Below are 24,388 nucleotides of genomic sequence, written 5' to 3'. Positions count from 1 at the left end.
TTCATTACTCTATTTTACTTGTACATATTCCATTTATTTTATTTTGTTAATATGTTTTGTTCTCTGTCTCCCTCTTCTAGACTGTGAGCCCACTGTTGGGTAGGGACCGTCTCTATATGTTGCCAACTTGGACTTCCCAAGCGCTTAGTACAGTGCTCAGCACACAGTAAGCGTTCAATAAATACGAATGAATGAATGAATCAGCAGGAATGATCAGCCAGGTGGATTTCATCTAGCTGAAGCCTTTTTTTTTTTTTTAACGTATTTAAGTGCTTACTATGTGCTAAGCACTGGGGTAGGTACAAGATCGTCAGGTTGGGCACAGTGCCTGTCATTCAGCAGACCTCTGGTTTAAGTAGGAGGAAGAACGGGTGTTGAATCCCCATTTAACAGATGAGGTAACTGAGGCCCAGGGAAGCGAAGCGACTTGTCCAAAGTCACGCAGCGGACAAGTGGCGGAGCCGGGATTAGAACCCGTGACCTCTGACTCCCACGCCCGAGTTGTAATAATAATAATAATAATAGAGGTATTTGTTAATCAATCAATCAATCGTATTTATTGAGCACTTACTGTGTGCAGAGCACTGTACTAAGCGCTTGGTAAGTTCAAGTTGGCAACATATAGAGACAGTCCCTACCCAACAGTGGGCTCACAGTCTAAAAGGGGGAAACAGAGAACAAAACCAAACATATTAACAAAATAAAACAAATAGAATAGATATGTACAAGTAAACTAAATAGAGTAATAAATATGTACAAACATATATCATCATCAATCGTATTTATTGAGTGCTTACTGTGTGCAGAGCACTGTACTAAGCGCTTGGGAAGTCCAAGTTGGCAACATATAGAGACAGTCCCTACCCAACAGTGGGCTCACAGTCTAAAAGGGGGAGATAGGGAACAAAACCAAACATACTAACAAAATAAAATAAATAGATATGTACAAGTTAAATAGAGTAATAAATATGTACAAACATATACATATATACAGGTGCTGTGGGGAAGGGAAGGAGGTAAGATGGGGGGATGGAGAGGAGGACGGCTGTTCTAAGCACTGGGGGGGATCAAGGTGATCAGGTTGTCCCACTTGGAGCTCACAGTCTTAATCCCCATTTTACAGATGAGGGAACTGAGGCACAGAGAAGTGAAGTGGCTTGCCCAAGGTCACACAGCGGACAAGTGGCAGAGCCAGGATTCGAACCCATGACCTCTGACCCCGAAGCCCACGCTCTTCCCACTGAGCCGTGCTGCCACTGAGTCATGCTGAGCCCTGGTGGGACAGGTGACTGACCAGGATAACTGAATTGAGGGTCCTTGGGGAGTCAGAGGAGAAAATTTGGAGAGGGCAGGTGGGTGCCCTTGAAGAATAATAACAATAATAATATTTATAAAAATATTATTAAAAAATAAAAATAATGATATTTGTTGTTAAGTGCTTACTAAGTGTCCAGCACTGTTCTAAGTGCTGGGGTAGATACAAGCTAATCAATTTTAATAATAATAATAATAATAATGGCATTTGTTAAGCGCTTACTATGTACAAAGCACTGTTCTACAGTCCCTGTCCCACATAGAGAAGCAGCGTGGCTTAGTGGAAATAGCATGGGCTTTGGAGTCAGAGGTCATGCGTTCAAATCCCGACTCCACCAATTGTCAGCTGTGTGACTTTGGGCAAGTCACTTCCCTTCTCTGTGCCTCAGTGACCTCATCTGTAAGATGAGGATTAATAATAATAATAACGTTGGTATTTGTTAAGCGCTTACTCTCTGCCAAGCACTGTTCTAAGTGCTGGGATAGATACAAGGTTATCAGGTTGTCCCACATGGGGCTCGCAGTCTTCACCCCCATTTTACAGGTGAGGTCACTGAGGCCCAGAGAAGTTAGGTGACTTGCCCAAATAATAATAATAATGATGGCATTTATTAAGCACTTACTATGTGCAAAGCACTGTTCTAAGCGCTGGGGAGGATACAAGGTGATCAGGTTGTCCCACGTGGGGCTCACAGTCTGCATCCCCATTTTCCAGATGAGGTCACTGAGGCCCAGAGAAGTTAGGTGACTTGCCCAAAGTCACACAGCTGACTAGTGGCAGAGCCGGGATTCGAACCCACGACCTCTGACTCCCAATGCTGGGCTCTTTCCACTAAGCCACGCTGCTTCTGAGCCCCATGCAGGACAGGGACTTGTGTCCAACCCGATTTGCTTGTATCCACCCCAGCGCTTAATACAGTGCTCTGCACACAGTAAGCGCTCAATAAATACGATTGAATTGAATAGTCTGTGTTAAATTCATTCATTCAGTCGTATGTATTGAGCGCTTACTGTGTGCAGAGCACTGTACTAAGCGCTTGGGAAGTACAAGTTGGCAACATATAGAGACGGTCCCTACCCACTGTTTAGTATCCCATTACAAGGTTGCTCAGTACATGTTGCTCCCGTCAACAGTGGTCTCGCTCATCTCCGCAAGGCCTCAAATTTCAGTTCCTTCGGAAACTTACAGTGAAGTTTTCCTCCAGCAAAATCGAATTCGGGAGTTCGTCCCCCTCTCCATCCCCCCCATCTTACCTCCTTCCCTTCCCCACAGCACCTGTATATATGTATGTATGTTTGTACATATTTATTACTCTATTTATCTTGTACATATCTATTCTATTTATTTTATTTTGTTAGTATGCTTGGTTTTGTTCTCTGTCTCCCCCTTCTAGACTGTGAGCCCGCTGTTGAGTAGGGACTGTCTCTCTATGTTGCCGACTTGTACTTCCCAGGCGCTTAGTACAGTGCTCTGCACACAGTAAGCGCTCAATAAATACGATTGATTGATTGATTGATGAGACAGACTCAGCTGATGAGTAGAGAAGCAACATGGCCTAGTGGCTAGAGCCCGGGCCTGGGAATCAGAAGGACCTGGGTTCTAATCCCTGTTCTGCCACCGGTCTGCTGTGTGATCTTGGTCAAGTCACTTCCCTTCTCCGTGCCTCGGTTACCTCATTTGGAATATGGGGTTTGAAACTGTGAGCCCCATGACAGTGTGTCCCACCTGATTATCGTGTATGTACCTAATGCTCAGAGCAGTGCGTGGCTCAAAATAATCGCTTAACAAATACCATTAAAAAATGGGGCAAAAATAGATTTTGAGCCCCGGCAGGGCAGGGATTAGATCTGATCTCATAACCTTACCTCTACCCTACAATCACATAGTAATAAATACCATTATAATGATTATTTTTATTCAAGATATATGTCTTCCCATGATTTCATTCCGAGCCAGAATACGGTTTTTACCCAAGTCAGCAACATTTATGTGGCTCTTGGGGGTTATGCAGACATCCAAGTGAGTTTGTACATATTTATTACTCTATTTATTTTACGTGTACATATCCTATTTATTTTATTTTGTTAGTATGTTTGGTTTTGTTCTCTGTTTCCCCCTTTTAGACTGTGAGCCCACTGTTGGGTAGGGACTGTCTCTATATATGTTGCCAACTTGTACTTCCCAAGCACTTAGTACAGTGCTCTGCACACAGTAAGCGCTCAATAAATACGATTGATTGATTGATTGATTGATTGACTGATCTCAAATAATGGAAGCCAGAGCAAATTTGGGTTGGGGGAAACTTTTGCAGAGAGGAATGTAGCGATCCAGTCTTGAGCATAAATGGGATTTTTCAAGTGTACTTTCGTTACCTCTGTGAAGGTAAAGTATTAACGATGCAAAATTTGGTGGGGAAAAAAACTCCTTGGAAGCGCTGTATTTGCCATTTTGGGAGATGTTTAATGCGTTCGTGAGCATCATGTGGGTTTTTCTGGGACGTTCTAGGCAAGGAGGCGCGCAGATACGAGCGAAGCATGGCTTTTGAAACGCTGAGATGGAATCTCTGCCCCTCAACTGTATTTCGTCTCATTTTAGGAGAATGACATCTTCCTGGGATGGGAAAAAGGAGCTTACAAGAAATGGGGAAAGAGTAAGAAAAAGTGTTCCGATCTAACGTTAGAAGAAATGAAAAAGCAGGCTGCGGTCCAGTGTCTGCGCTCTGCTTCCGATGAAGTGAGTTCCACGTTTAAAAATGACCTTGTTTGTCGAGTGGTGTTTTTATTTTGAATATTCTTTCAACAGACTTTGAAGAAAATATCAAAAGGCATTTCAGAGTGATAAATGTTCAGGCCCTCTCTACGTATTCATGTAGAAGGTGGGCTCTCTCTATGATCTTAATAATAATAATACTAATTCTGGTATTTAAGTGCCTACTGTGTGCTAGGCACTGTACGAAGCCCTGGAGTGGTTACAGGCAAATCGGGTTGTAACAGTCCAGGTCCCAAGTGAGACTCACAGTCTCAATCTCTGTTTTGCAGATGAGGAAACCGAGGCCCAGGGAAATGAAGTGACTTTCCCAAGGTCACACAGCAGACATGTGGCGGAGCCGGGATTTCTTGGTGCCTCAATTCCATTATCAGAGAAGCAGCGTGGCTTGGCTCAGTGGAAAGAGCAAGGGTTTGGGAGTCAGGTCATGGGTTCTGATCCCGACTCCGCCTCTTGTCGGCTGTGTGACTTTGGACAAGTCACTTAACTTCTCTGGGCCTCAGTTACCTTATCTGTTAAATGGGGATTAAGATTGTGAGCCCCACATGGGACAACCTGATCACCTTGTGTCCCTCCAGTGCTTAGAACAGTGCTTTGCACATAGTAAGCGCTTAACAAATACCATTATTATTATTATTATTATCAGTAAAATGAGGATAAGACACCTGCTTGGCCTGGTGGCTAGAGCCCAGGCCTGGGAGACAGAAGGACCTGGGTTCTTATCCCGGCTCAAACGCTCGTCTGCTGTGTGACCGTGGGCAAGTCACGTCACTTCTCTGGGCCTCAGTTACCTCATGGGTCAAATGGGGATTGAGACTGGGAGCCCCTTATTACCCTTGTAGCTCCTTCAGTGTTTAATACAGAGCCTGGCACATATTAAGCGCTTAAATACCACAATGATGATGATCATCATTTTTATTTGGTTGGGTCCCCAGCCTGTAACTTAACACAGTATCTACCACTCCCGCTACATCGCTAGGCTGTCGTTGAGGGTAGGGAAGGGAAGTAGCATGGCTTAGAGGAAAGACCTCCCCGGGCCTGCGAGTCAGAAGATCCGGGTTCTAATCCCGCCTCTGCCAGCTTGTCTGCTGGGTGACCTGGGGCAAGTCAGTCCCCTTCTCTGTGCCTCAGATACCTCATCTCTAAAATGGTGGTTGAGACTGTGAGCCCCATGTGAGACAAGGATTGTATCCAACCTGACTGTCTTGGACGTACCCCAGTGCTTAGCACAGTGCCTGGCATGTAGTAAGTGCGTAACAAATACGATTTTGAAAAAAGGATCGTTTCTAACTCGATTGTACTCTCCCGAGCCATTAGAATGATGGTGATGGTATTTCTTAAGCGCTTACTATGTGCCAACCACTGGGATAGGTATAAGGTTATCAGGTTGTCCCAGGTGGGGCTTTCAGTCTTAATCCCCATTTTACAGATGAGGTAACTGAGGCCCAGAGAAGTGAAGTGGCTTGCCCAAAGTCACACAGCTGACACATGGCAGAGCAGGGATTAGAACCCACGTCCTCTGACTCCCAAGCCCGGGCTCTTTCCGCTAAGCCACGCTGCTCAGAATCAATCAGTGGTGTTTATTGAGTGCTTACCGTGTGCAGAGCACTGTACTAAGTGTTTAAAGCACTGCGTCCTACGCACTGTTTGCAGAGTAAGCGTTCAGACACCACTGATGACTCAGTTGTAAATGGGGACAGAGACTAAACAGATTATCCTCTTTCCCCTCCTGCACTCAGTCCGGAGAAATCAATTAATAAATATCGTAATCACTAGCATGACTCTGTGCCTCAGTTCCCTCATCTGTAAAATGGGGATTAAGACTGTGAGCCCCACGTGGGACAACCTGATCACCTTGTAACCTCCTCAGTGCTTAGAACAGTGCTTTGCACATAGTAAGTGCTTAATAAATGCCATTATTAATAATAATAATAAATATGATTGAATGAGTGAATGAATGAAAATGCTCTTTCCACTAGGGTCCCACTGTTTCCACACAGAACACGCCAAAACCAAGAGACGTAGCATGGCCTAGTGGAAAGAGCACTGTATATATGTATATATGTTTGTTTGTATTTATTACTCCATTTATTTATTTGATTTGTACATATTTATTCTATTTATTTTATTTTGTTAATATGTTTTGTTTTGTTGTCTGTCTCCCCCTTCTAGACCGGGAGCCCACTGTTGGGTAGGGACCGTCTCTATATGTTTCCAACTTGTACTTCCCAAGCGCTTAGTACGGTGCTCTGCACACAGTAAGCGCTCAATAAATATGATTGAATGAATGAATGATAACATCTTTGGCTCTCTAGAAAAGCTCTTCGGCAAAGTGCCGGCTGTCTGATTCCTCCTAGGAATTCCGGGCTTCACCCGCTGTCTCCATTCCCACTCCTCCAATTCTCTCCTTGACCCCCTCCCATCCGGATTCCGCCCTCTTCACGGAAACCGCCCTCTCTAAGGTCACCAGTGACCTCCCTCTCGCCAAATAATAATAATGACGGCATTTATTAAGTGCTTACTATGTGCAAAGCACTGTTCTAAGCACTGGGGGGGATACAAGGTGATCGGGTTGTCCCACATGGGGCTCACAGTCTTAATCCCCATTTGACAGATGAGGTGACTGAGGCACAGAGAATAATAATAATAATAATGGTATTTGTTAAGCGCTTACTATGTGCGAAGCACTGTTCTAAGCGCTGGGGGGGATACAAGGTGATCAGTTTGTCCCACATGGGGCTCACAGTCTTACTCCCCATTTGACAGATGAGGTGACTGCGGCCCAGAGAATAATAATAATGATAATGGTATTTGTTGGGTGCTTACTATGGGCAAAGCACTGTTCTAAGCACTGAGGGGGATACGAAATGATCAGGTTGTCCCACATGGGGCTCACAGTCTTAATCCCCATTTGACAGATGAGGTGACTGAGGCCCAGAGAATAATAATAATAATGGTATTTGTTAGGTGCTTACTATGTGGGAAGCACTGTTCTAAGCACTGGGGGGGATACAAGATTATCAGGTTGTCCCACATGGGGCTCACAGTCTTAATCCCCATTTGACAGATGAGGTGACTGAGGCCCAGAGAATAATAATAATAATGATGATGGTATTTGTTAAGCGCTTACTATGTGCAAAGCACTGTTCTAAGCGCTGGGGAGGTTATAAGGTGATCAGGTTGTCCCACAGGGGGCTCACAGTTTTAATCCCCATTTTACAGATGAGGTAACTGAGGCCCAGAGAAGTGAAGTGACTTGCCCAAAGTCACACAGCTGACAGTTGGCGGAGCTGGAATTTGAACCCATGACCTCTGACTCCAAACCCCGGGCTCTTTCCACTGAGCCACGAATAATAGTATTTGTTGAGCGATTACTATGTGTGAAGCACTGTTCTAAGTGCTGGGCAAGGTGATCAGGTTGTCCCACGTGGGCTCACAGTCTTAGTCCCCATCTTACAGATGAGGGAACTGAGGCCCAGAGAAGTTAAGGGACTTGCACAAGGTCACACAGCTGACAAGTGGCAGAGCCGGGATTAGAACCCATGACCTCCGACTCCCAAGCCCGGGCTCTTTCCACTGAGCCACGACTCCATCCTAATCCCCTTCGACCCCTCGGCTGCCTTCGACACTGTCCACCGGCCCCCTTCTCCCGGAAACGTTATCTAATCTCGGCTTCCAGGACACTGTCCTCGACTGTGAGCCCACTGTTGGGTAGGGACCGTCTCTATATGTTGCCGACTTGTACTTCCCAAGCGCTTAGTACAGTGCTGTGCACACAGTAAGCGCTCAATAAATACGATTGATTGATTGATTGACCGCTTCTCCTGGTAGCGAGAGGCTCTGGATGGTCGTTATTTCTCTTCCCCTGCCTCCCTCCCGCTGTCCCTCAAGGCAGTGTGATCTAGTGGAAAGAGTCAGAGGACCTGAGCTCTACCTGAGGCCCTGCCGGCTGCTGGCTGTGTGACCTTGGACTAGTCATTGTTACCTCATCTGTGAAATGGAGGTGAAGACGGTGAGCCCTTTGTGCCCCGGTTACTTCACCCGGGAAATGGGGATTAAAATCCTCCTCCCTCCAATTTAGACTGTGGGATGGGGACCGGGTCCAGCTTGATAAACTTGGAGTAAGTCTTCAAGACTGTGAGCCCATTACTGGGTAGGGACCGTCTCTATATGTTGCCAACTTGTACTTCCCAAGCACTTAGTACAGTGCTCTGCACCCAGTAAGCGCTCAATAAATACGATTGATAGTAATAATAGTAATTACAGTATTTGTTAAGAGCTTACTATATGCCAAGCACCGTCAGTGTTCTGAGCGCTGGGGTTAGATACAAGGTAATCAGTTGTCCCACGATGGGCTCACAGTCTTAATCCCCATTTTACAGATGAGGGAACTGAGGCCCAGAGAAGTCGAGTGGCTTGCCCAAGGTCACAGAGCAGACAAGTGGCGGAGCCGGGATTAGAACCCACGTCCTCTGACTCCCAAACCTGGGCTCTTTCCACTAAGCCATGCTGCTTTTCTGTGTACCCCAGTGCTTGACACATAGTACTTAACTACCTATTATCCAGTGCTTAGAACAGTGCTTTGCACATAGTAAGCCCTTAATAAATGCCATTATTATTATTATTATTATTATTATTATCTATTTATTTATTTATTTCTATTAATGCCTATCTCCCCCTCTAGACTGTGAGCTCGTTGTGGTCAGGGAATGTTCCTGATGTTATATTGTACTCTCCCAAGCACTTAGTAAAATATTTTTCAGAGAGTAAGCGCTCAATAAATACGATTGGGTAGGGACCGTCTCTATATGTTGCCAACTTGTACTTCCCAAGCGCTTAGTACAGTGCTCTGCACACAGTAAGCGCTCAATAAATACGATTGAATGAATATGTTTGTACAGATTTATTACTCTGTTTTACTTGCACATCTTTACTATTCTATTTATTTTATTAATATGTGTTGTTTTGTTGTCTGTCTCCCCCTTCTAGACTGTGAGCCCGCTGTTGGGTAGGGACTGTCTCTATATGTTGCTGACTTGGACTTTCTAAGCGCTTAGTCCAGTGCTCTGCACACAGTAAGCGCTCAATAAATATGATTGATTGATTGAACGAATGAACTACTGTACAAAAAAAGAAAGAGAGCGGCTCAGTTCAGGGTCCCTTCTCTTTTCGATCTAAACCCGCTCCCTTGGACAACTTCTTCTCCCCGACGGCTTCAGCCGTTGCCCCTGTGTGGGTAATTTCCAAATCTCCCTCTCCAGCCCCGACCTCTCTCCTTCTCTCCAGGCTCAAGTTTCCTCCTGCCTTTAGGACATCCCTTCCTGGCTCTCCTGCCGACACCTCAAACCTACCGTGTCCAAAACAGAATTCATCATCTTTAATAATAATAATGATGGCATTTATTAAGCGCTTACTATTTGCAAAGCACTGTTCTAAGCACTTGGGGGATGCAAAGTAATCAGGTTGTCCCATGTGGGGCTCACAGTCTTAATTCCCATTTTACAGATGAGGTCACTGAGGCCCACAGAAGTTAAGTGGCTTGCCCAGAGTCACACAGCTGACAGTTGGAAGAGTCGGGATTTGCACCCATGACCTCTGACTCCAAAGCCCGGGCTCTTTCCACTGAGCCACGCTGCTTCTCTGTGCTTCTCTTCCCCCCGCCAACCTTATAATAATAATAATAATAATGGCATTTATTAAGCGCTTACTATGAGCAAAGCACTGTTCTAAGCACTGGGGAGGTTACAAGGTGATGAGGTTGTCCCATGTGGGGCTCACAGTCTTCACCCCCATTTTCCAGGTGAGGTAACTGAGGCGCAGAGAAGTGAAGTGACTTGCCCAGAGTCACACAGCTGACAAGCGGCGGAGCCGGGATTTGAACCCATGACCTCTGACTCCAAAGCCCGGGCTCTTTCCGCTGAGCCACGCTGCTTCCCCACGCTGCTTATCCTTGTCCCCCAACTATAGACAGCATCACCATCCTCCCTTATTTATTCATTTATTTTATTTGAAGATATTAAGCACTTTTTATGTGCCAGACACTGTACTAGGCGCAGGGTAAGATGCAAGCTAATCAGGGTGGACACAGTCCCTGTGCCACATGGGGCTCACACTCTTAATCCCCATTTTACAGATGAGAAGTGAAGTGACTTTGCCCAAGGTCACACCGCAGACAGATGGTGGAGTCAGGATTAGAACCCAGGTCCCTCTGTCTCCCAAGTCTGGACTCTATCCATTAGGCTAGGCCGCTTCTCCCTGTCCCAGAAGCCTGTAACCTTGGCACTATCCTCGACTCATCCTTTTTTTAATGACATTTTCGATCATTGTCATATTTATTGAGCTCTTACTGTGTGCAGAGCACTGTGTTGGGTAGGGACTGTCTCTATATGTTGCCAATTTGTACTTCCCAAGCGCTTAGTACAGTGCTCTGCACATAGTAAGCGCTCAATAAATACGATTGATGATGATGATGCTTGGGAGAGTGATGGTGATGATGCTGGCATTTATTAAGCGCTTACTATGTGCAAAGCACTGTTCTAAGAGTAGAGAAGCAGCGTGGTTTAGTGGAAAGAACACAGGGCTTGGGAGTCAGAGGACATGGGTTCTAATCCCTCCTCTGCCACTTGTCTGCTGTGTGACTTTGGGCGAGTCACTTAACTTATCTGTGCCTCAGTTACCTCATCTGTAAAATGGGGATTAAGACTGTGAGTCCCATGTGAGACAATCTGATTAGCTTGTAAATACCCTAGTGCTTAGAACAGTGCTTTGCACATAGTAAGCGCTTAACAAATACCATCATCATTATTATTATTATTGGAGCATAGTAAGCACTTAAATACCATTATCTATTATTATTATTATAAATATGATCTATCGATTGACTGTATCTGTCCTAGTTAGCTTGTATCCACCCCAGTGCTTAGAACAGTCCTCTAGACTGTGAGCCCACTGTTGGGTAGGGACCGTCTCTATATGTTGCCAACTTGTACTTCCCAAGCGCTTAGTACAGTGCTCTGCACACAGTAAGCGCTCAATAAATACAATTGATTGATTGATTGGCACATGGTAAGCGGTTAACAACTACCACTTAAAAAAAAAATGGGTGTGTGGGCAACAGATTGTAGAGTAGCCATGTAAAATTCACTTCTCTTTTCCTGTCGCTAAGATTTCCAAGTGGTGTCCTAGGCAAGTTTTCTCCAAATGAAAACAAAAAAAAAAAGAAAGAAAGAAACCTGATGTTTCTTTAACCGTCTTCTGCTTATTCTCTGGTAAATTGAGTGTAAAGAGAGGATCAGCTTTGCCTCCCAGAAAGGTTTTTCAGTTCCTTTGAAAATCTTTCCCTTCACCGTCACGTTAAGTCGATATTCCCCGTGTCACTAAATGTAGCAGTGAGGCTGAATGGCATTTTGTGCCGTAATTAGTTCACATGGCTGAGCAACTGATTGATGCAGAGCAGCTGTGGGCGAAGCCTTCAGACGCTCCCAATCCCCGGGCCAGGAAAACCCATCTGCTGCACGACAGCTCAGGGGACCCCTTTCCACAGAGGCTAAACGAAATCTCTTTTCCCCCCAACCCTAAATGGGAAGATCCTTGGCCCGGGTATTCCAGGAGGACCGCGGGCATTCCTCAGAGACGCGGAGAAAAAGCAGAAATCAAAATCTAGAGCAGGACTGTTTTAAAGGCAAAGAGGATAAACTGTATTGCATGCGAATGAACGGGAGTTGGGTGTGGGGAGCGGGGATGGGTGTTTTTGCACACATGTGCATTCTGCATTCTCACAAATGTGGGGAATGGAGCAGCGTCCAAGTGGAGACAGACGTAAAAAGATTGAGGGTCTTCGGTCTGGAAAGATAAAGGCTGACTGAGGACGCAACTGCCGTTTACAAAACCCTGAAAAGCGTTAGCGGAACAAACATGGACTAGTTCGTTCATTCATTAATAATAATAATGATGGCATTTGCTAAGCGATTACTATGTGCAAGCGCTGTTCTAAGCGCTGGGGAGGATACAAGGTGATCAGGTTGTCCCACGTGGGGCTCACAGTCTGAATCCCCATTTTACAGATGAGGGAACTGAGGCACAGAGAAGTGGAGTGATTTGCCCAAAGTCACACAGCTGACAAGTGGCAGAGCCAGGGTTTGAACCCATGACCTATGACTGCCAAGCCTGTGCTCTTTCCACTGAGCCACGCTGCTTTTCCATTTGTAGTATTTGTCAAGCCCTTACGATGTACCAAGCACCGTACTAAACACCTGGGTAGATTCAAGATAATCAGACCCTACACGGGACTCAGTCTAGGGAGGAAGGGGAACAGGTAATGAATCCCCCCATCTTACCTCCTTCCCTTCCCCACAGCACCTGTATATATGTATATATGTTTGTACATATTTATTACTCTATTTTACTTGTACATATCTATTCTATCTATTTTATTTTGTTAGTATATTTGGTTTTGTTCTCTGTCTCCCCCTTCTAGACTGTGAGCCCACTGTTGGGTAGGGACTGTCTCTATATGTTGCCAACTTGTACTTCCCAAGCGCTTAGTACAGTGCTGTGCACACAGTAAGCGCTCAATAAATACGATTGATTGATTGATCCCCATTTTGCAGATTCATTCGCTCAACCATATTTATCGAGCGCTTATTATGTGACGGTGAGAGAACTGAGGCACCAAGAAGTTGGGCCTTGCCGAGGGTGACACGATGGAGGAGCTGGGATTAGAACCCAGGTCCTCTGACTCCGCGGCCCGGGCTCTTCTGACTAATATGTGCTACTTTTCACACTATCATCATCATCATCATCAATCGTATTTATTGAGCGCTTACTGCGTGCAGAGCACTGTACTAAGCGCTTGGGAAGTGCAAGTTGGCAACATATAGAGACAGTCCCTACCCAACAGTGGGCTCACAGTCTAAAAGGGGGAGACAGAGAATGAAACCAAACATACTAACAAAATAAAATAAATAGAATAGATATGTACAAGTAAAATAAATAAATAAATAGAGTAATAAATATGTACAAACATATATACATATATACACTACCCTCATCCAGCTTAGACATCAGGGCTGAGTGCGAAGCTCACATTCACCGTATCCATCACCGGACTCCTCACTGGATCTAGTGACGATCCGGTGAAAATCGAACCGTCACCAAGGGGCTAGCTGTCAAGCAGCGTGGCTCAGTGGAAAGAGCCCGGGCTTTGGAGTCAGAGGTCCTGGGTTCGAATCCCGACTCCCCCACATGTCTGCTGTGTGACCTTGGGCAAGTCACTTAACTTCTCCGAGCCTCAGTTACCTCATCTGTAAAATGGGGATTGACTGTGAGCCCCCCATGGGAGTGCTTGTGAGAGTACAACAATTTCTTCTTATTATTATTATTACTAGTGGATAAAGCACAGGCTTGGGAGTCAGCCATAATACTAATACTAATAAGTATGGTATTTGTTAAGCACTTACTATATACCAGACTCTGTACTAAGCACTGGGATGGATATAAGCAGATTGGGTTGGACCCATGTGGGGCTCACGGTCTCCATCCCCATTTTACAGATGAGGAAACTGAGGCCCAGAGAAGTGATTTGCCCCAGGTCACACAGCAGATAAGTGACGGAGCCAGGAATAGAGATTGGAGAAGCAGCATGGCTTAGTGGAAATAGCCCAGGCTCGGGAGTTAGAGATCCCGGCTCTGCCACTTGTCAGCCATGTGAATTTGAGCAACTCACTTAAACTTCTCTGTGCCTCAGTTACCTCATCTGTAAAATGGGGACTAAGACAGTGAGCCCTACGTGGGACAACCTGATTACCTTGTATCTACCCCATCGCTTAGAACAGTGCTTGGCTCGTAGTAAGCGCTTAACAAGTACAATTATCTTCTAGACTGTGAAGATAGAGAAGCAGTGTGGTTCAGTGGAAAAGAGCCCGGGCTTTGGAGTCAGAGGTCATGGGTTCAAATCCCGGCCCCGCCCATTGTCAGCTGTGTGACTTTGGGCAAGTCACTTCACTTCTCTGGGCCTCAGTTACCTCATCTGTAAAATGGGGATGAAGACTGTGAGCCCCACGGGGGACAACCTGATCACCTTGTATCCTCCCCAGCGCTTAGAACAGTGCTTTGCACAGAGTAAGCGCTTAACAAATACCAAAATTATTATTATTATCAGACTGTGAGACCGTTGTTGGGTAGGGACCATCTCTATATGTGGCCAACTTGTACTTCCCAAGCACTTAGTACAGTGCTCTGCACACAGTAAGTGCTCCATAAATACGATTGAATGAATTAGAACTCATGACCTTCTGATTCCCAAGCCCGGGCTCTATGCACTATGCCATGCTGGGTTCAGTCACGGGTTATATGGGATTAAAAGCTCCCAGGGATGCCTTTTCTGAGGGCCCGGACACCGCCGCGGCCGGGGCAGATTCCCCAACTAGACAGCGATGGCAGTTGGGACGGAACCAGCACCACACGTTACAAATTAGAAGGACCCTCGTCGGGATTTACAGGATCCTATTTAAAGCCACGGAGGTTCCAAACTGCTAGGATTGAGCTCAGGAATCAGGAATCACAGGAATCAGGCAGCGGGCTCTTCAGCCAGGAAGCTTCCTGCAGGCTTTCCTTGGAAAAGTGGTATAAACCCTCCCACCGCGCCCAGAGGAACTCCTCCAAACTTGGCTTTTACCTCAGGTGTGTTATAGGCAGTGAGAGCCCCACAGCACTTATGTCCTTATCCATAATTTATTTCTATTAATGTCTGTCTCCCCCTCTAGAGTGAAAACTTGTCCTGGCAGGGAATATGTCTACCAACACTATGCTTTGCACATAGTAAGCGCTTAACAAATACCAAAATTATTATTATTTCTCTCCCAAATGCTTAGTACAAATCCCTGCTCCGCCAACTGTCAGCTGTGTGACTTGGGGCAAGTCATTTCATCAATCAATCAATCAATCGTATTTATTGAGCGCTTACTATGTGCAGAGCACTGTACTAAGCGCTTGGGAAGTACAAATTGGCAACATATAGAGACAGTCCCTACCCAACAGTGGGCTCACAGTCTAAAACTTAACTTCTCTGTGCCTCAGTGACCTCATCTGGAAAATGGGGATTAAAACTGTGAGCCCCCTGTGGGACAACCTGATCACTTTGTAGCCTCCCCAGTGCTTAGAACAGTGTTTTGTACATAGTAAGCGCTTAACAAATACCATTATTATTATTATATTGCTTTAATTCTATTTGTTCTGATGGCTTTGACAACTGTCTACATGTTTTGTTTCGTTGTCTGTCTCCCCCTTCTAGACTGTGAGCCCGTTGTTGGGTAGGGACCGTCTCTAAATGTTGCCAACTTGTACTTTCCAAGCGCTTAGTACAGTGCTCTACGCACAGTAAGCGCTCAATAAATGCGATTGAATGAATTGAATGAATGAACACAGTGCTCTGCACACATGGCATATTGGCTAGAGCACGGGCCTGCGAGTCAGAAGGTCATGGGTTTTAATCCCAAGTCTGCCACTTGCCTGCTGTGTGACCTTGGGCATGTCACTTCACTTCCCTGGGCCTCAGTTATCTCATCTGTAAAATGGGGATTGGGATTGTGAGCTCCACATGGGACGTATTCATTCGTTTCATTCAATTGTATTTATTGAGCGCTTCCTGTGTTAAGAGCACTGTACTAAGCAATTGGAAAGTATAATTCGGCAGCAGATAAAGGCAATCCCTACCCAAAAATGGACTCACAGTCTATCTGTTCTTTCTGTATATATCTGTCATTAATTAATTAATGTATTTATATTAATGTCTGTCTCCCCCCCCCCAGACTGTGAGCTCATTGTGGGCAGGGAATGTGTCTGTTTGTTGTTATACTCTCCCAAGCGCTTAGTACAGTTGCTTTGCACACAGTAAGCACTCAATAAATACGATTGAATGAATGACAGGGACTGTGTCCAATTTGATATTCTTGTATCCACCCCAGCACTTAGCACTTAGTACATAGTAAGGCCTTAACGCTGCTTAGAGAAGCAGCGTGGCTCAGTGGGAAAGAGCACGGGCTTTGGAGTCAGAGGTCATGGGTTCAAATCCCGGCTCCGCCACTTGTCAGCTGTGTGACTTTGGGCAAGTCACTTAACTTCTCTGTGCCTCAGTTCCCTCATCTGTAAAATGGGGATGAAGACTGTGAGCCCCTCGTGGGACAGCCTCATCAACTTGTATCCCCCCAGCGCTTAGAACAGTGCTTTGCACATAGTAAGCGCTTAATAAATGCCATCGTTATTATTATTATTATTAACAAATACCATCATCATCATCATTATTATTATTAGCTCAGTAAATATGATTGATTTTTTTTCCTCCTACTCCTCTCCCTTTCTGCATTGCCCTTGCACTTGGATCTGTACCCTTTATTCACTCCATCCTCAACCCCATAGTGCATTTATTTTAGTGCCTGTCTCTCCCTCTAGACTGTAAACTCCTTGTGGGCAGGGAATGGGTCTGTCTACTCTGGTAACTTGTACTCTGCAGTGCTCTGCATTTAGCACTCAATAAATAAGGGTCAGTTCTTGGTCTCCTTCTGTTCTCTATCTACACTTACTCCCTTGGTGAACTCATTCGCTCCCACGGCTTCAACTATCATCTGTAAGCTGATGACACACAAATCCATATCTCTGCCCCTGCTCTCTCTCCCTCCCTCCAGGCTCGTGTCTCCTCCTGCCTTCAGGACACCTCCATCTAGATGTCTGCCCACCATCTATTTATTTTATTTTGTTAGTAAGCAGCGTGGCTCAGTGGAAAGAGCACGGGCTTTAGAGTCAGAGGTCATGGGTTCAATTCCCAGCTTCAACAATTGCCAGCTGTGTGACTTTAGGCAAGTCACTTAACTTCTCTGGGCCTCAGTTACCTCATCTGTAAAATGGGGGTTAAGACTGTGAGCCCCCCGTGGGACAACCTGATCACCTTGTAACCTCCACAGTGCTTAGAACAGTGCTTTGCACATAGTAAGTGCTTAATAAATGCTATCATTTATTATTATTATTAATATGTTTTGTTTTGTTCTCTGTCTCCCTCTTCTAGACTGTGAGCCCACTGTTGGGTAGGAACTGTCTCTATATGTTGCCAACTTGTACTTCCCAAGCGCTTAGTACAGTGCTCTGCACACAGTAAGCGCTCAATAAATACGATTGATTGATCTAAAACTCAATATGTCCAATACTGAACTCCTTATCTTCCCTCCCAAACCCTGCCCTCTCCCTGACTTTCCCATCGCTGTTGATGGCACTACCATCCTTCACGTCTCACAGGCCCGCAGCCTTGGTGTCATCCTCGACTTCTGCTCTCTCGTTCACCCCGCACATCCAATCCGTCACCAAAACCCGCTGGTCTCACCTGCACGACATCGCCAAGATCCGCCCTTTCCTCTCCATCCAAACCACTACCTTGCTGGTTCAATCTCTCATCCTATCCCGACTGGATTACTGCATCAGCCTCCTCTCTGATCTCCCATCCTCCTGTCTCTCCCCACTTCAATCTATATTTCATGCTGCTTCCCGGATCGTCTTTGTGCAGAAACGCTCAGGGCATGTCCCCTCCTCAAAAATCTCCTATGGTTGCCTGTCAACCTGTGAATCAAGCAAAAACTCGTCGCTCTCGGCTTCAAGGCTGTCCATCCCCTCGCCCCCTCCTATCTCACCTCCCTTCTCTCCTCCTCCATACCAGCCCACACCCTCCGCTCCTCTGCCACTGCTAACCTCCTCACTGGGCCTCGTTCTCGCCTGTCCTACCGTCAACTCCAGCCCACATCCTCCCCCTGGCCTGGAATACCCTCCTTCCACCCATCCACCGAGCTAGCTCTCTTCCTCCCTTCAAGGCCCTACTGAGAGCTCACCTCCTCCAGGAGGCCTTCCCAGACTGAGCCCCTTTTTTCCTCTCTTCCTCCCCATCCCCCCTGCCCTACCTCCTTCCCCTCCCCACATCACCTGTATATATATTTGTACAGATTTATTATTCTATTTATTTTATTTGTACACATTTACTACTCTATTTTGCTGATGATGTGCATAGAGCTGTAATTCTATTTATTCTGACAGTTTTGACACCTGTCCACATGTTTTGTTTTGTTGTCTGTCTCCCCCTTCAAGACTGTGAGCCCGTTGTGGGGTAGGGACCGTCTCTATATGTTGCCGACTTGTACACGTACTTCCCAAGCGCTTAGTACAGTGCTCTGCATACAGTAAGCGCTCAATAAATACGATCAAATGAATGAATGAATGAAATACTATTGATTGATGATTGATTGGCAGAGGAGCCAGTCTCCTCCACCGCTGTCCCTAAAGCTTCTGGGAGCCGTAGCTGAGCTCCTTTCAATCAATCAATCAATCAATCATATTGAGCGCTTACTGTGTGCAGAGCACTGTACTAAGCGCTTGGGAAGTACAAGTTGGCAACATATAGAGACAGTCCCTACCCAACAGTGGGCTCACAGTCTAGAATTCCCAGCAATCCTCTTCCCCGCTGTTGTGAGAGATTTTCCAATCACCCTGCTTTAGCTGTGCCTTGCACTCACTCTAACGCTTTTTCTCCAACCCTTTCTCCTTTTTTTTTCCTCTCCTGTAAATAATAATGATGATACTTATTAAGCTCTTAGGAGAAGCAGCGTGGCTCAGTGGAAAGAGTGAGGGCTTTGGAGTCAGAGGTCATGGGTTCGAATGCCAGTTCCACCACTTGTCAGCTGTGTGACCTTGGGCAAGCCGCTTAACTTCTCTGGGCCTCAGTTACCTCATCCGTAAAATGGGGATTAAGACTGTGAGCCCCAAGTGGGACAACCTGATCACCTTGTAGCCCCTTCCAGCGCTTAGAACAGTGCTTTGCACATAGTAAGCGCTTAACAAATACCACTATTATTATTATTATTATTTGCCAAGCACTGTTCTAAGCCCTGGGTCAGAAACAAGTTTGTCAGGTTGGATGCAGTCCCCATCCCACATGGGGATTCATCCCCAGTCTTCATCCCCATTTTATAGACGAGGTAACTGTGGCCCAGAGAAGTGAAGTGACTTACCTCCTTCCCTTCCCCACAGCACCTGTATATATGTAGATATGTTTGTACGGATTTATTACTCTATTCATTTATTTATTTATCTTGTACATATCCTATTTATTTTATTTTGTTAGTATGTTTGGGTTTGTTCTCTGTCTCCCCCTTCTAGACTGTGAGCCCACTGTTGGGTAGGGACTGTCTCTATGTGTTGCCGACTTGTGCTTCCCAAGCGCTTAGTACAGTGCTCTGCACACAGTAAGCGCTCAATAAATACAATTGATTGATTGATTGACTTGCCCAGGGTCGCACAGCGGACAAGTGGCAGAGCTGGGATCAGAACCAAGGTCCTTCTGACTCCAGGCCTGTTCTCTATCCACTAAGCCAAAATTATCTGTATGTGGCCTTATTTTTCCCTGCCTTTGTCTGGAGAGAATTCGGGCCAGGGGAAAGTCCTTAAAATCTTAGACCACACGAAGTATTCTCAAACCACCTCAGAGCAGTGTGGCCTAGTGGAAAGACCCCAGGCCCAGGAGTCCAAGGGCTTGGGTTCGAATCCCAGCTTCTGCCACAGGCGTGCCATGTGATCCAGTGTGAGAAGCAGTGTGGCACAGAGGTCATGGGTTCTAATCCTGCCTCTGCCACTTGTCAGCTATGTTACCTCTGTGACTTCTCTGTGCCTGTTATCTCTGTGCCTTCCCAGACTGAGCCCCTTCCTTCCTCTCCCCCTCATCCCCCTCTCCACCCCCCATCTTACCTCCTTCCCTTCCCCACAGCACCTGTATATATGTATATATGTTTGTACATATTTGTTACTCTATTTACTTATTTATTTTGCTTGTACATATCTATTCTAATTATTTTATTTTGTTAGTATGGTTTTGTTCTCTGTCTCCCCCTTTTAGACTGTGAGCCCACTGTTAGGTAGGGACTGTCTCTATATGTTGCCAACTTGTACTTCCCAAGCGCTTAGTACAGTGCTCTGCACACAGTAAGCGCTCAATAAATACAATTGATGATGATCTCATCTGTAAAATGAGGATTGAGACTGTGAGCCCCATGTGGATCAACCTGATAACCTTGAATCTACCCCAGAGCTAAGAACAGTGCTTGGCACATAGTAAGCGCTCAACAAATACAGTCATCATCTAGTGGATAGAAGCACAGGCTTGGGCATTAGAAAGAACTGGGTTCAAATGCTAACCCCTCCGCTTGTCTGCTGTGTGCCCTTGGGCAAGTCACTTCACTTCTCTGGACCTCAGTTACCTCGTCTGTAAAATGGGGATTAAGACTGTCAGCCCAATTTAGGACATGGACCGTGTCCAACCCAATCACCTTCCATCTACCCCAGCACTTAGAACAGTGCCTGGCACATAGGAAACACTTGTTAAATACCACAGTTTTTTATCATTATTGTTCATTTTTAATAATAATGATGGTATTTGTTAAGCGCTTACTATGTGCCAAGCACTGTTCTAAGCACTAAAGCAGATACAAGGTAAACAGGTTGTCCCACGTGGGGCTCACAGTCTTAATCCCCATTTTACAGATAAGGTAACTGAGGCACAGGCCGTTGTTGGGTAAGGACCGTCTCTAAATGTTGCCGATTTGTACTTTCCAAGCACTTAGTACAGTGCTCTGCATACAGTAAACGCTCAGTAAATAGAATTGAATGAATGACTTGCCCAAAGTCACACAGCTGGTGAGTGGCAGAGCCTTGGACCTCAGTTTCCTCATCTGAAAAATGGGGACTAAATACCATTTCTCCCTCCTTCTTAGACCATGAGCCCCATCTGGGACAGAGACTGTGTCCCAGTGCTTGACTATCTCTTCTCCATCCCCCAAGAAGAAAAACAACCTCAGTTTATGTTATTATCGTTAATGTTATCATTGCTGTTATTACTATTATTATTTCCTTGGTGGGAAGCTCATTTTATGCATCCCCTACTTCTAGGCACAATTCCATTCGAGTCATGTCAGACAGATCAGTTTGACCGGTTCCCATGAAGATGTCTCCCAAGAGGAAAATTCAGTCTCTCCGAGTCCTCTTACAAGCCTCTTTCAGACGTCCAACCCGCGTGGCTCAGTGGAAAGAGCCCGGGCTTTGAAGTCAGAGGTCATGGGTTCAAATCCCGGCTCCGCCAATTGTCAGCTGGGTGACTTTGGGCAAGTCACTTAGCTTCTCTGTGCCTCAGTTACCTCATCTGTAAAATGGCGATTAAGACTGTGAGCCCCCCGTGGGACAACCTGATCACCTTGTAACCTCCCCAGCGCTTAGAACAGTGCTTTGCACATAGTAAGCGCTCAATAAATGCCATCATCATTATTATTATTATTATTATTATTACCACGTAAAACACATTTTCTCTTATCACGTCTCCGGTGGAGATGAAACAGACAGGCAACTCTCTCTGTATAATAGCTCCTTATATTGCAAACCTCTAAATACCTCTCTGGATCTCTTCTCCAAGTTAATTTCAATTCCTTTAACCTTTTCTTTGCACGGAGGTCGTTTTCCAGTTATTACCCTCTAAGTCTTTTTTCTCTCCTAGGCATTTTCTGAATTCTCCAATATTCTCTTAAAAATTCATACCCAAATAAAGGCATAGTGTTGTAATTGGCACATGAGGCTACCAAGATGTGCCACTTTACCTATATACTGTATTTTTTTTATGGTATTGGTTAAAATCTTAATAGGTGCCCTCCACCATACTAAGCGCTGGGGTAGATACAAGCAAATCAGGTTGGGCACAGTCCGTATTCCACATGGGGCTCACAGTCTTAATCCCCATTTTACAGATGAGGTGGACTGAGGTGCAGAGAAGTGCAGTAATAATAATAATTATTATGATATCTGTTAAGCGCTTACTCTGTGCACAGGGCTGGATACAAGCAAATCAGGTTGGGCACAGTCCATATTCCACAAGGGGCTCACAGTCTTAATCCCCATTGTACAGATGAGGTGGACTGAGGTGCAGAGAAGTGAAGAAATAATAATAATTATTATGATATCTGTTAAGCACTTACTCTGTGCACAGGGCTGGATACAAGCAAATCGGGTTGAACTTGTTCCCTGCCCCACGCTGAGCTTGCAATCGCAGTCCCCATTTTACAGATGAGGCAACCGAGCACAGAGAAGCGAAGTGACTTGCCCAAGGTCACCCAGCAGACACGCGGTGGAGCCGGGATTAGAACCCAGACCTTCTGACTCTCAGGCCTGGGCTCAATCCACTATGCCAAGCTGCTTCTCATATGTATATATGTTCCTGTATATATGTTTGTACATATTTATTACTCTATTTATTTATTTTGCTTGTACATATCTATTCTATTTATTTTATTTTGTTAGTATGTTTGGTTTTGTTCTCTGTCTCCCCCTTTTAGACTGTGAGCCCACTGTTGGGTAGGGACTGTCTCTATATGTTGCCAATTTGTACTTCCCAAGCGCTTAGTACAGTGCTCTGCACATAGTAAGCGCTCAATAAATACGATTGATGATGATGATGGCCAACTTCTGCTTAGAACAGTGTGTGACCCAAAGGAAGCATTCAACAGATATCATTAGAGTAAGAATAATCATTTCCAGGACAAATAGCGAGTGGTTCTTGAGACCGTCCTCCTCTTTCAGTCCGGCCTTCCAGGGTTTGTGACAGTGTGTGACCCAAAGGAAGCGCTCAACAGATATCATCAGAGTAAGAATAATCATTTCCAGGACGAATAGCGAGTGGTTCTTGAGACCTTCCTCCTGTTTGAGTCTGGCCTTCCAGGGATTGTGACAGTGTGTGACCAAAAGGAAGCGCTCAACAAATATCATCAGAGTAAGAATAATCATTTCCAGGACAAATAGCGAGTGGTTCTTGAGACCGTCCTCCTCTTTCAGTCCGGCCTTCCAGGGTTTGTGATAGTGTGTGACCCAAAGGAAGCGCTCAACAAATATCATCAGAGTAAGAATAATCATTTCCAGGACAAATAGCGAGTGGTTCTTGAGACCGTCCTCCTCTTTGAGTCCGGCCTTCCAGGGTTTGTGACAGTGTGTGACCCAAAGGAAGTGCTCAACAAATATCAGAGTAAGAATAATCATTTCCAGGACAAATAGCGAGTGGTTCTTGAGACCATCCTCCTCTTTGTCCGGCCTTCCAGGGTTTGTGACAGTGTTTGACCCAAAGGAAGTGCTCAACAAATATCAGAGTAAGAATAATCATTTCCAGGACAAATAGCGAGTGGTTCTTGAGACCGCCCTCCTCTTTCAGTCTGGCCTTCCAGGGTTTGTGACAGTGTGTGACCTAAAGGAAGTGCTCAACAAATATCATCAGAGGAAGAATAATCATTTCCCGGACAAATAGCGAGTGGTTCTTGAGACCGTCCTCCTCTTTCAGTCCGGCCTTCCAGGGTTTGTGACAGTGAGTGACCCAAAGGAAGCGCTCAACAGATATCATCAGAGTAAGAATAATCATTTCCAGGACGAATAGCGAGTGGTTCTTGAGACCTTCCTCCTCTTTGAGTCTGGCCTTCCAGGGATTGTGACAGTGTGTGACCAAAAGGAAGCGCTCAACAAATATCATCAGAGTAAGAATAATCATTTCCAGGACAAATAGCGAGTGGTTCTTGAGACCGTCCTCCTCTTTCAGTCTGGCCTTCCAGGGTTTGTGACAGTGTGTGACCCAAAGGAAGCGCTCAACAGATATCATCAGAGTAAGAATAATCATTTCCAGGACAAATAGCGAGTGGTTCTTGAGACCGTCCTCCTCTTTCAGTGCGGCCTTCCAGGGTTTGTGACAGTGTGTGACCCAAAGGAAGTGCTCAACAAATATCAGAGTAAGAATAATCTTTTCCAGGACAAATAGCGAGTGGTTCTTGAGACCGTCCTCCTCTTTCAGTGCGGCCTTCCAGGGTTTGTGACAGTGTGTGACCCAAAGGAAGCGCTCAACAAATATCATCAGAGGAAAAATAATCAATTCCCGGACAAATAGCGAGTGGTTCTTGAGACCGTCTTCCTCTTTCAGTCCGGCCTTCCAGTGTTTGTGACAGTGTGTGACCCAAAGGAAGCGCTCAACAAATATCAGAATAAGAATAATCATTTCCAGAACAAATAGCGAGTGGTTCTTGAGACCATCCTCCTCTTTCAGTCCGGCCTTCCAGGGTTTGTGACAGTGTGTGACCCAAAGGAAGCGCTCAACAGATATCATCAGAGTAAGAATAATCATTTCCAGGACAAATAGCGAGTGGTTCTTGAGACCGTCCTCCTCTTTCAGTCCGGCCTTCCAAGGTTTGTGTAGGCTGCGAACAGAAA

At 45.5% G+C, this 24,388-nt stretch overlaps 1 protein-coding gene across 1 annotated transcript in view; it reads left to right on the top strand.

The window, feature by feature from the left end:
* The window catches only part of KIAA0232 (KIAA0232 ortholog), a 93,332-nt gene that overhangs the window by 4,442 nt on the left and 64,502 nt on the right, over positions 1-24,388 (top strand). Inside the window, exon 2 of the mRNA XM_038745952.1 lies at positions 3,911-4,048. Coding sequence (XP_038601880.1) covers positions 3,911-4,048 — 138 coding nt within the window. The remainder of the gene's footprint in view (positions 1-3,910; positions 4,049-24,388) is intronic.

This window comes from Tachyglossus aculeatus, chromosome 4 (assembly GCF_015852505.1).
Source record: "Tachyglossus aculeatus isolate mTacAcu1 chromosome 4, mTacAcu1.pri, whole genome shotgun sequence".
In the NCBI taxonomy this organism is placed as follows: domain Eukaryota; kingdom Metazoa; phylum Chordata; class Mammalia; order Monotremata; family Tachyglossidae; genus Tachyglossus; species Tachyglossus aculeatus.
The sequence above is the reverse complement of the archived record's forward strand: the minus strand, read 5'-3'. Positions and strand labels throughout refer to the sequence as shown.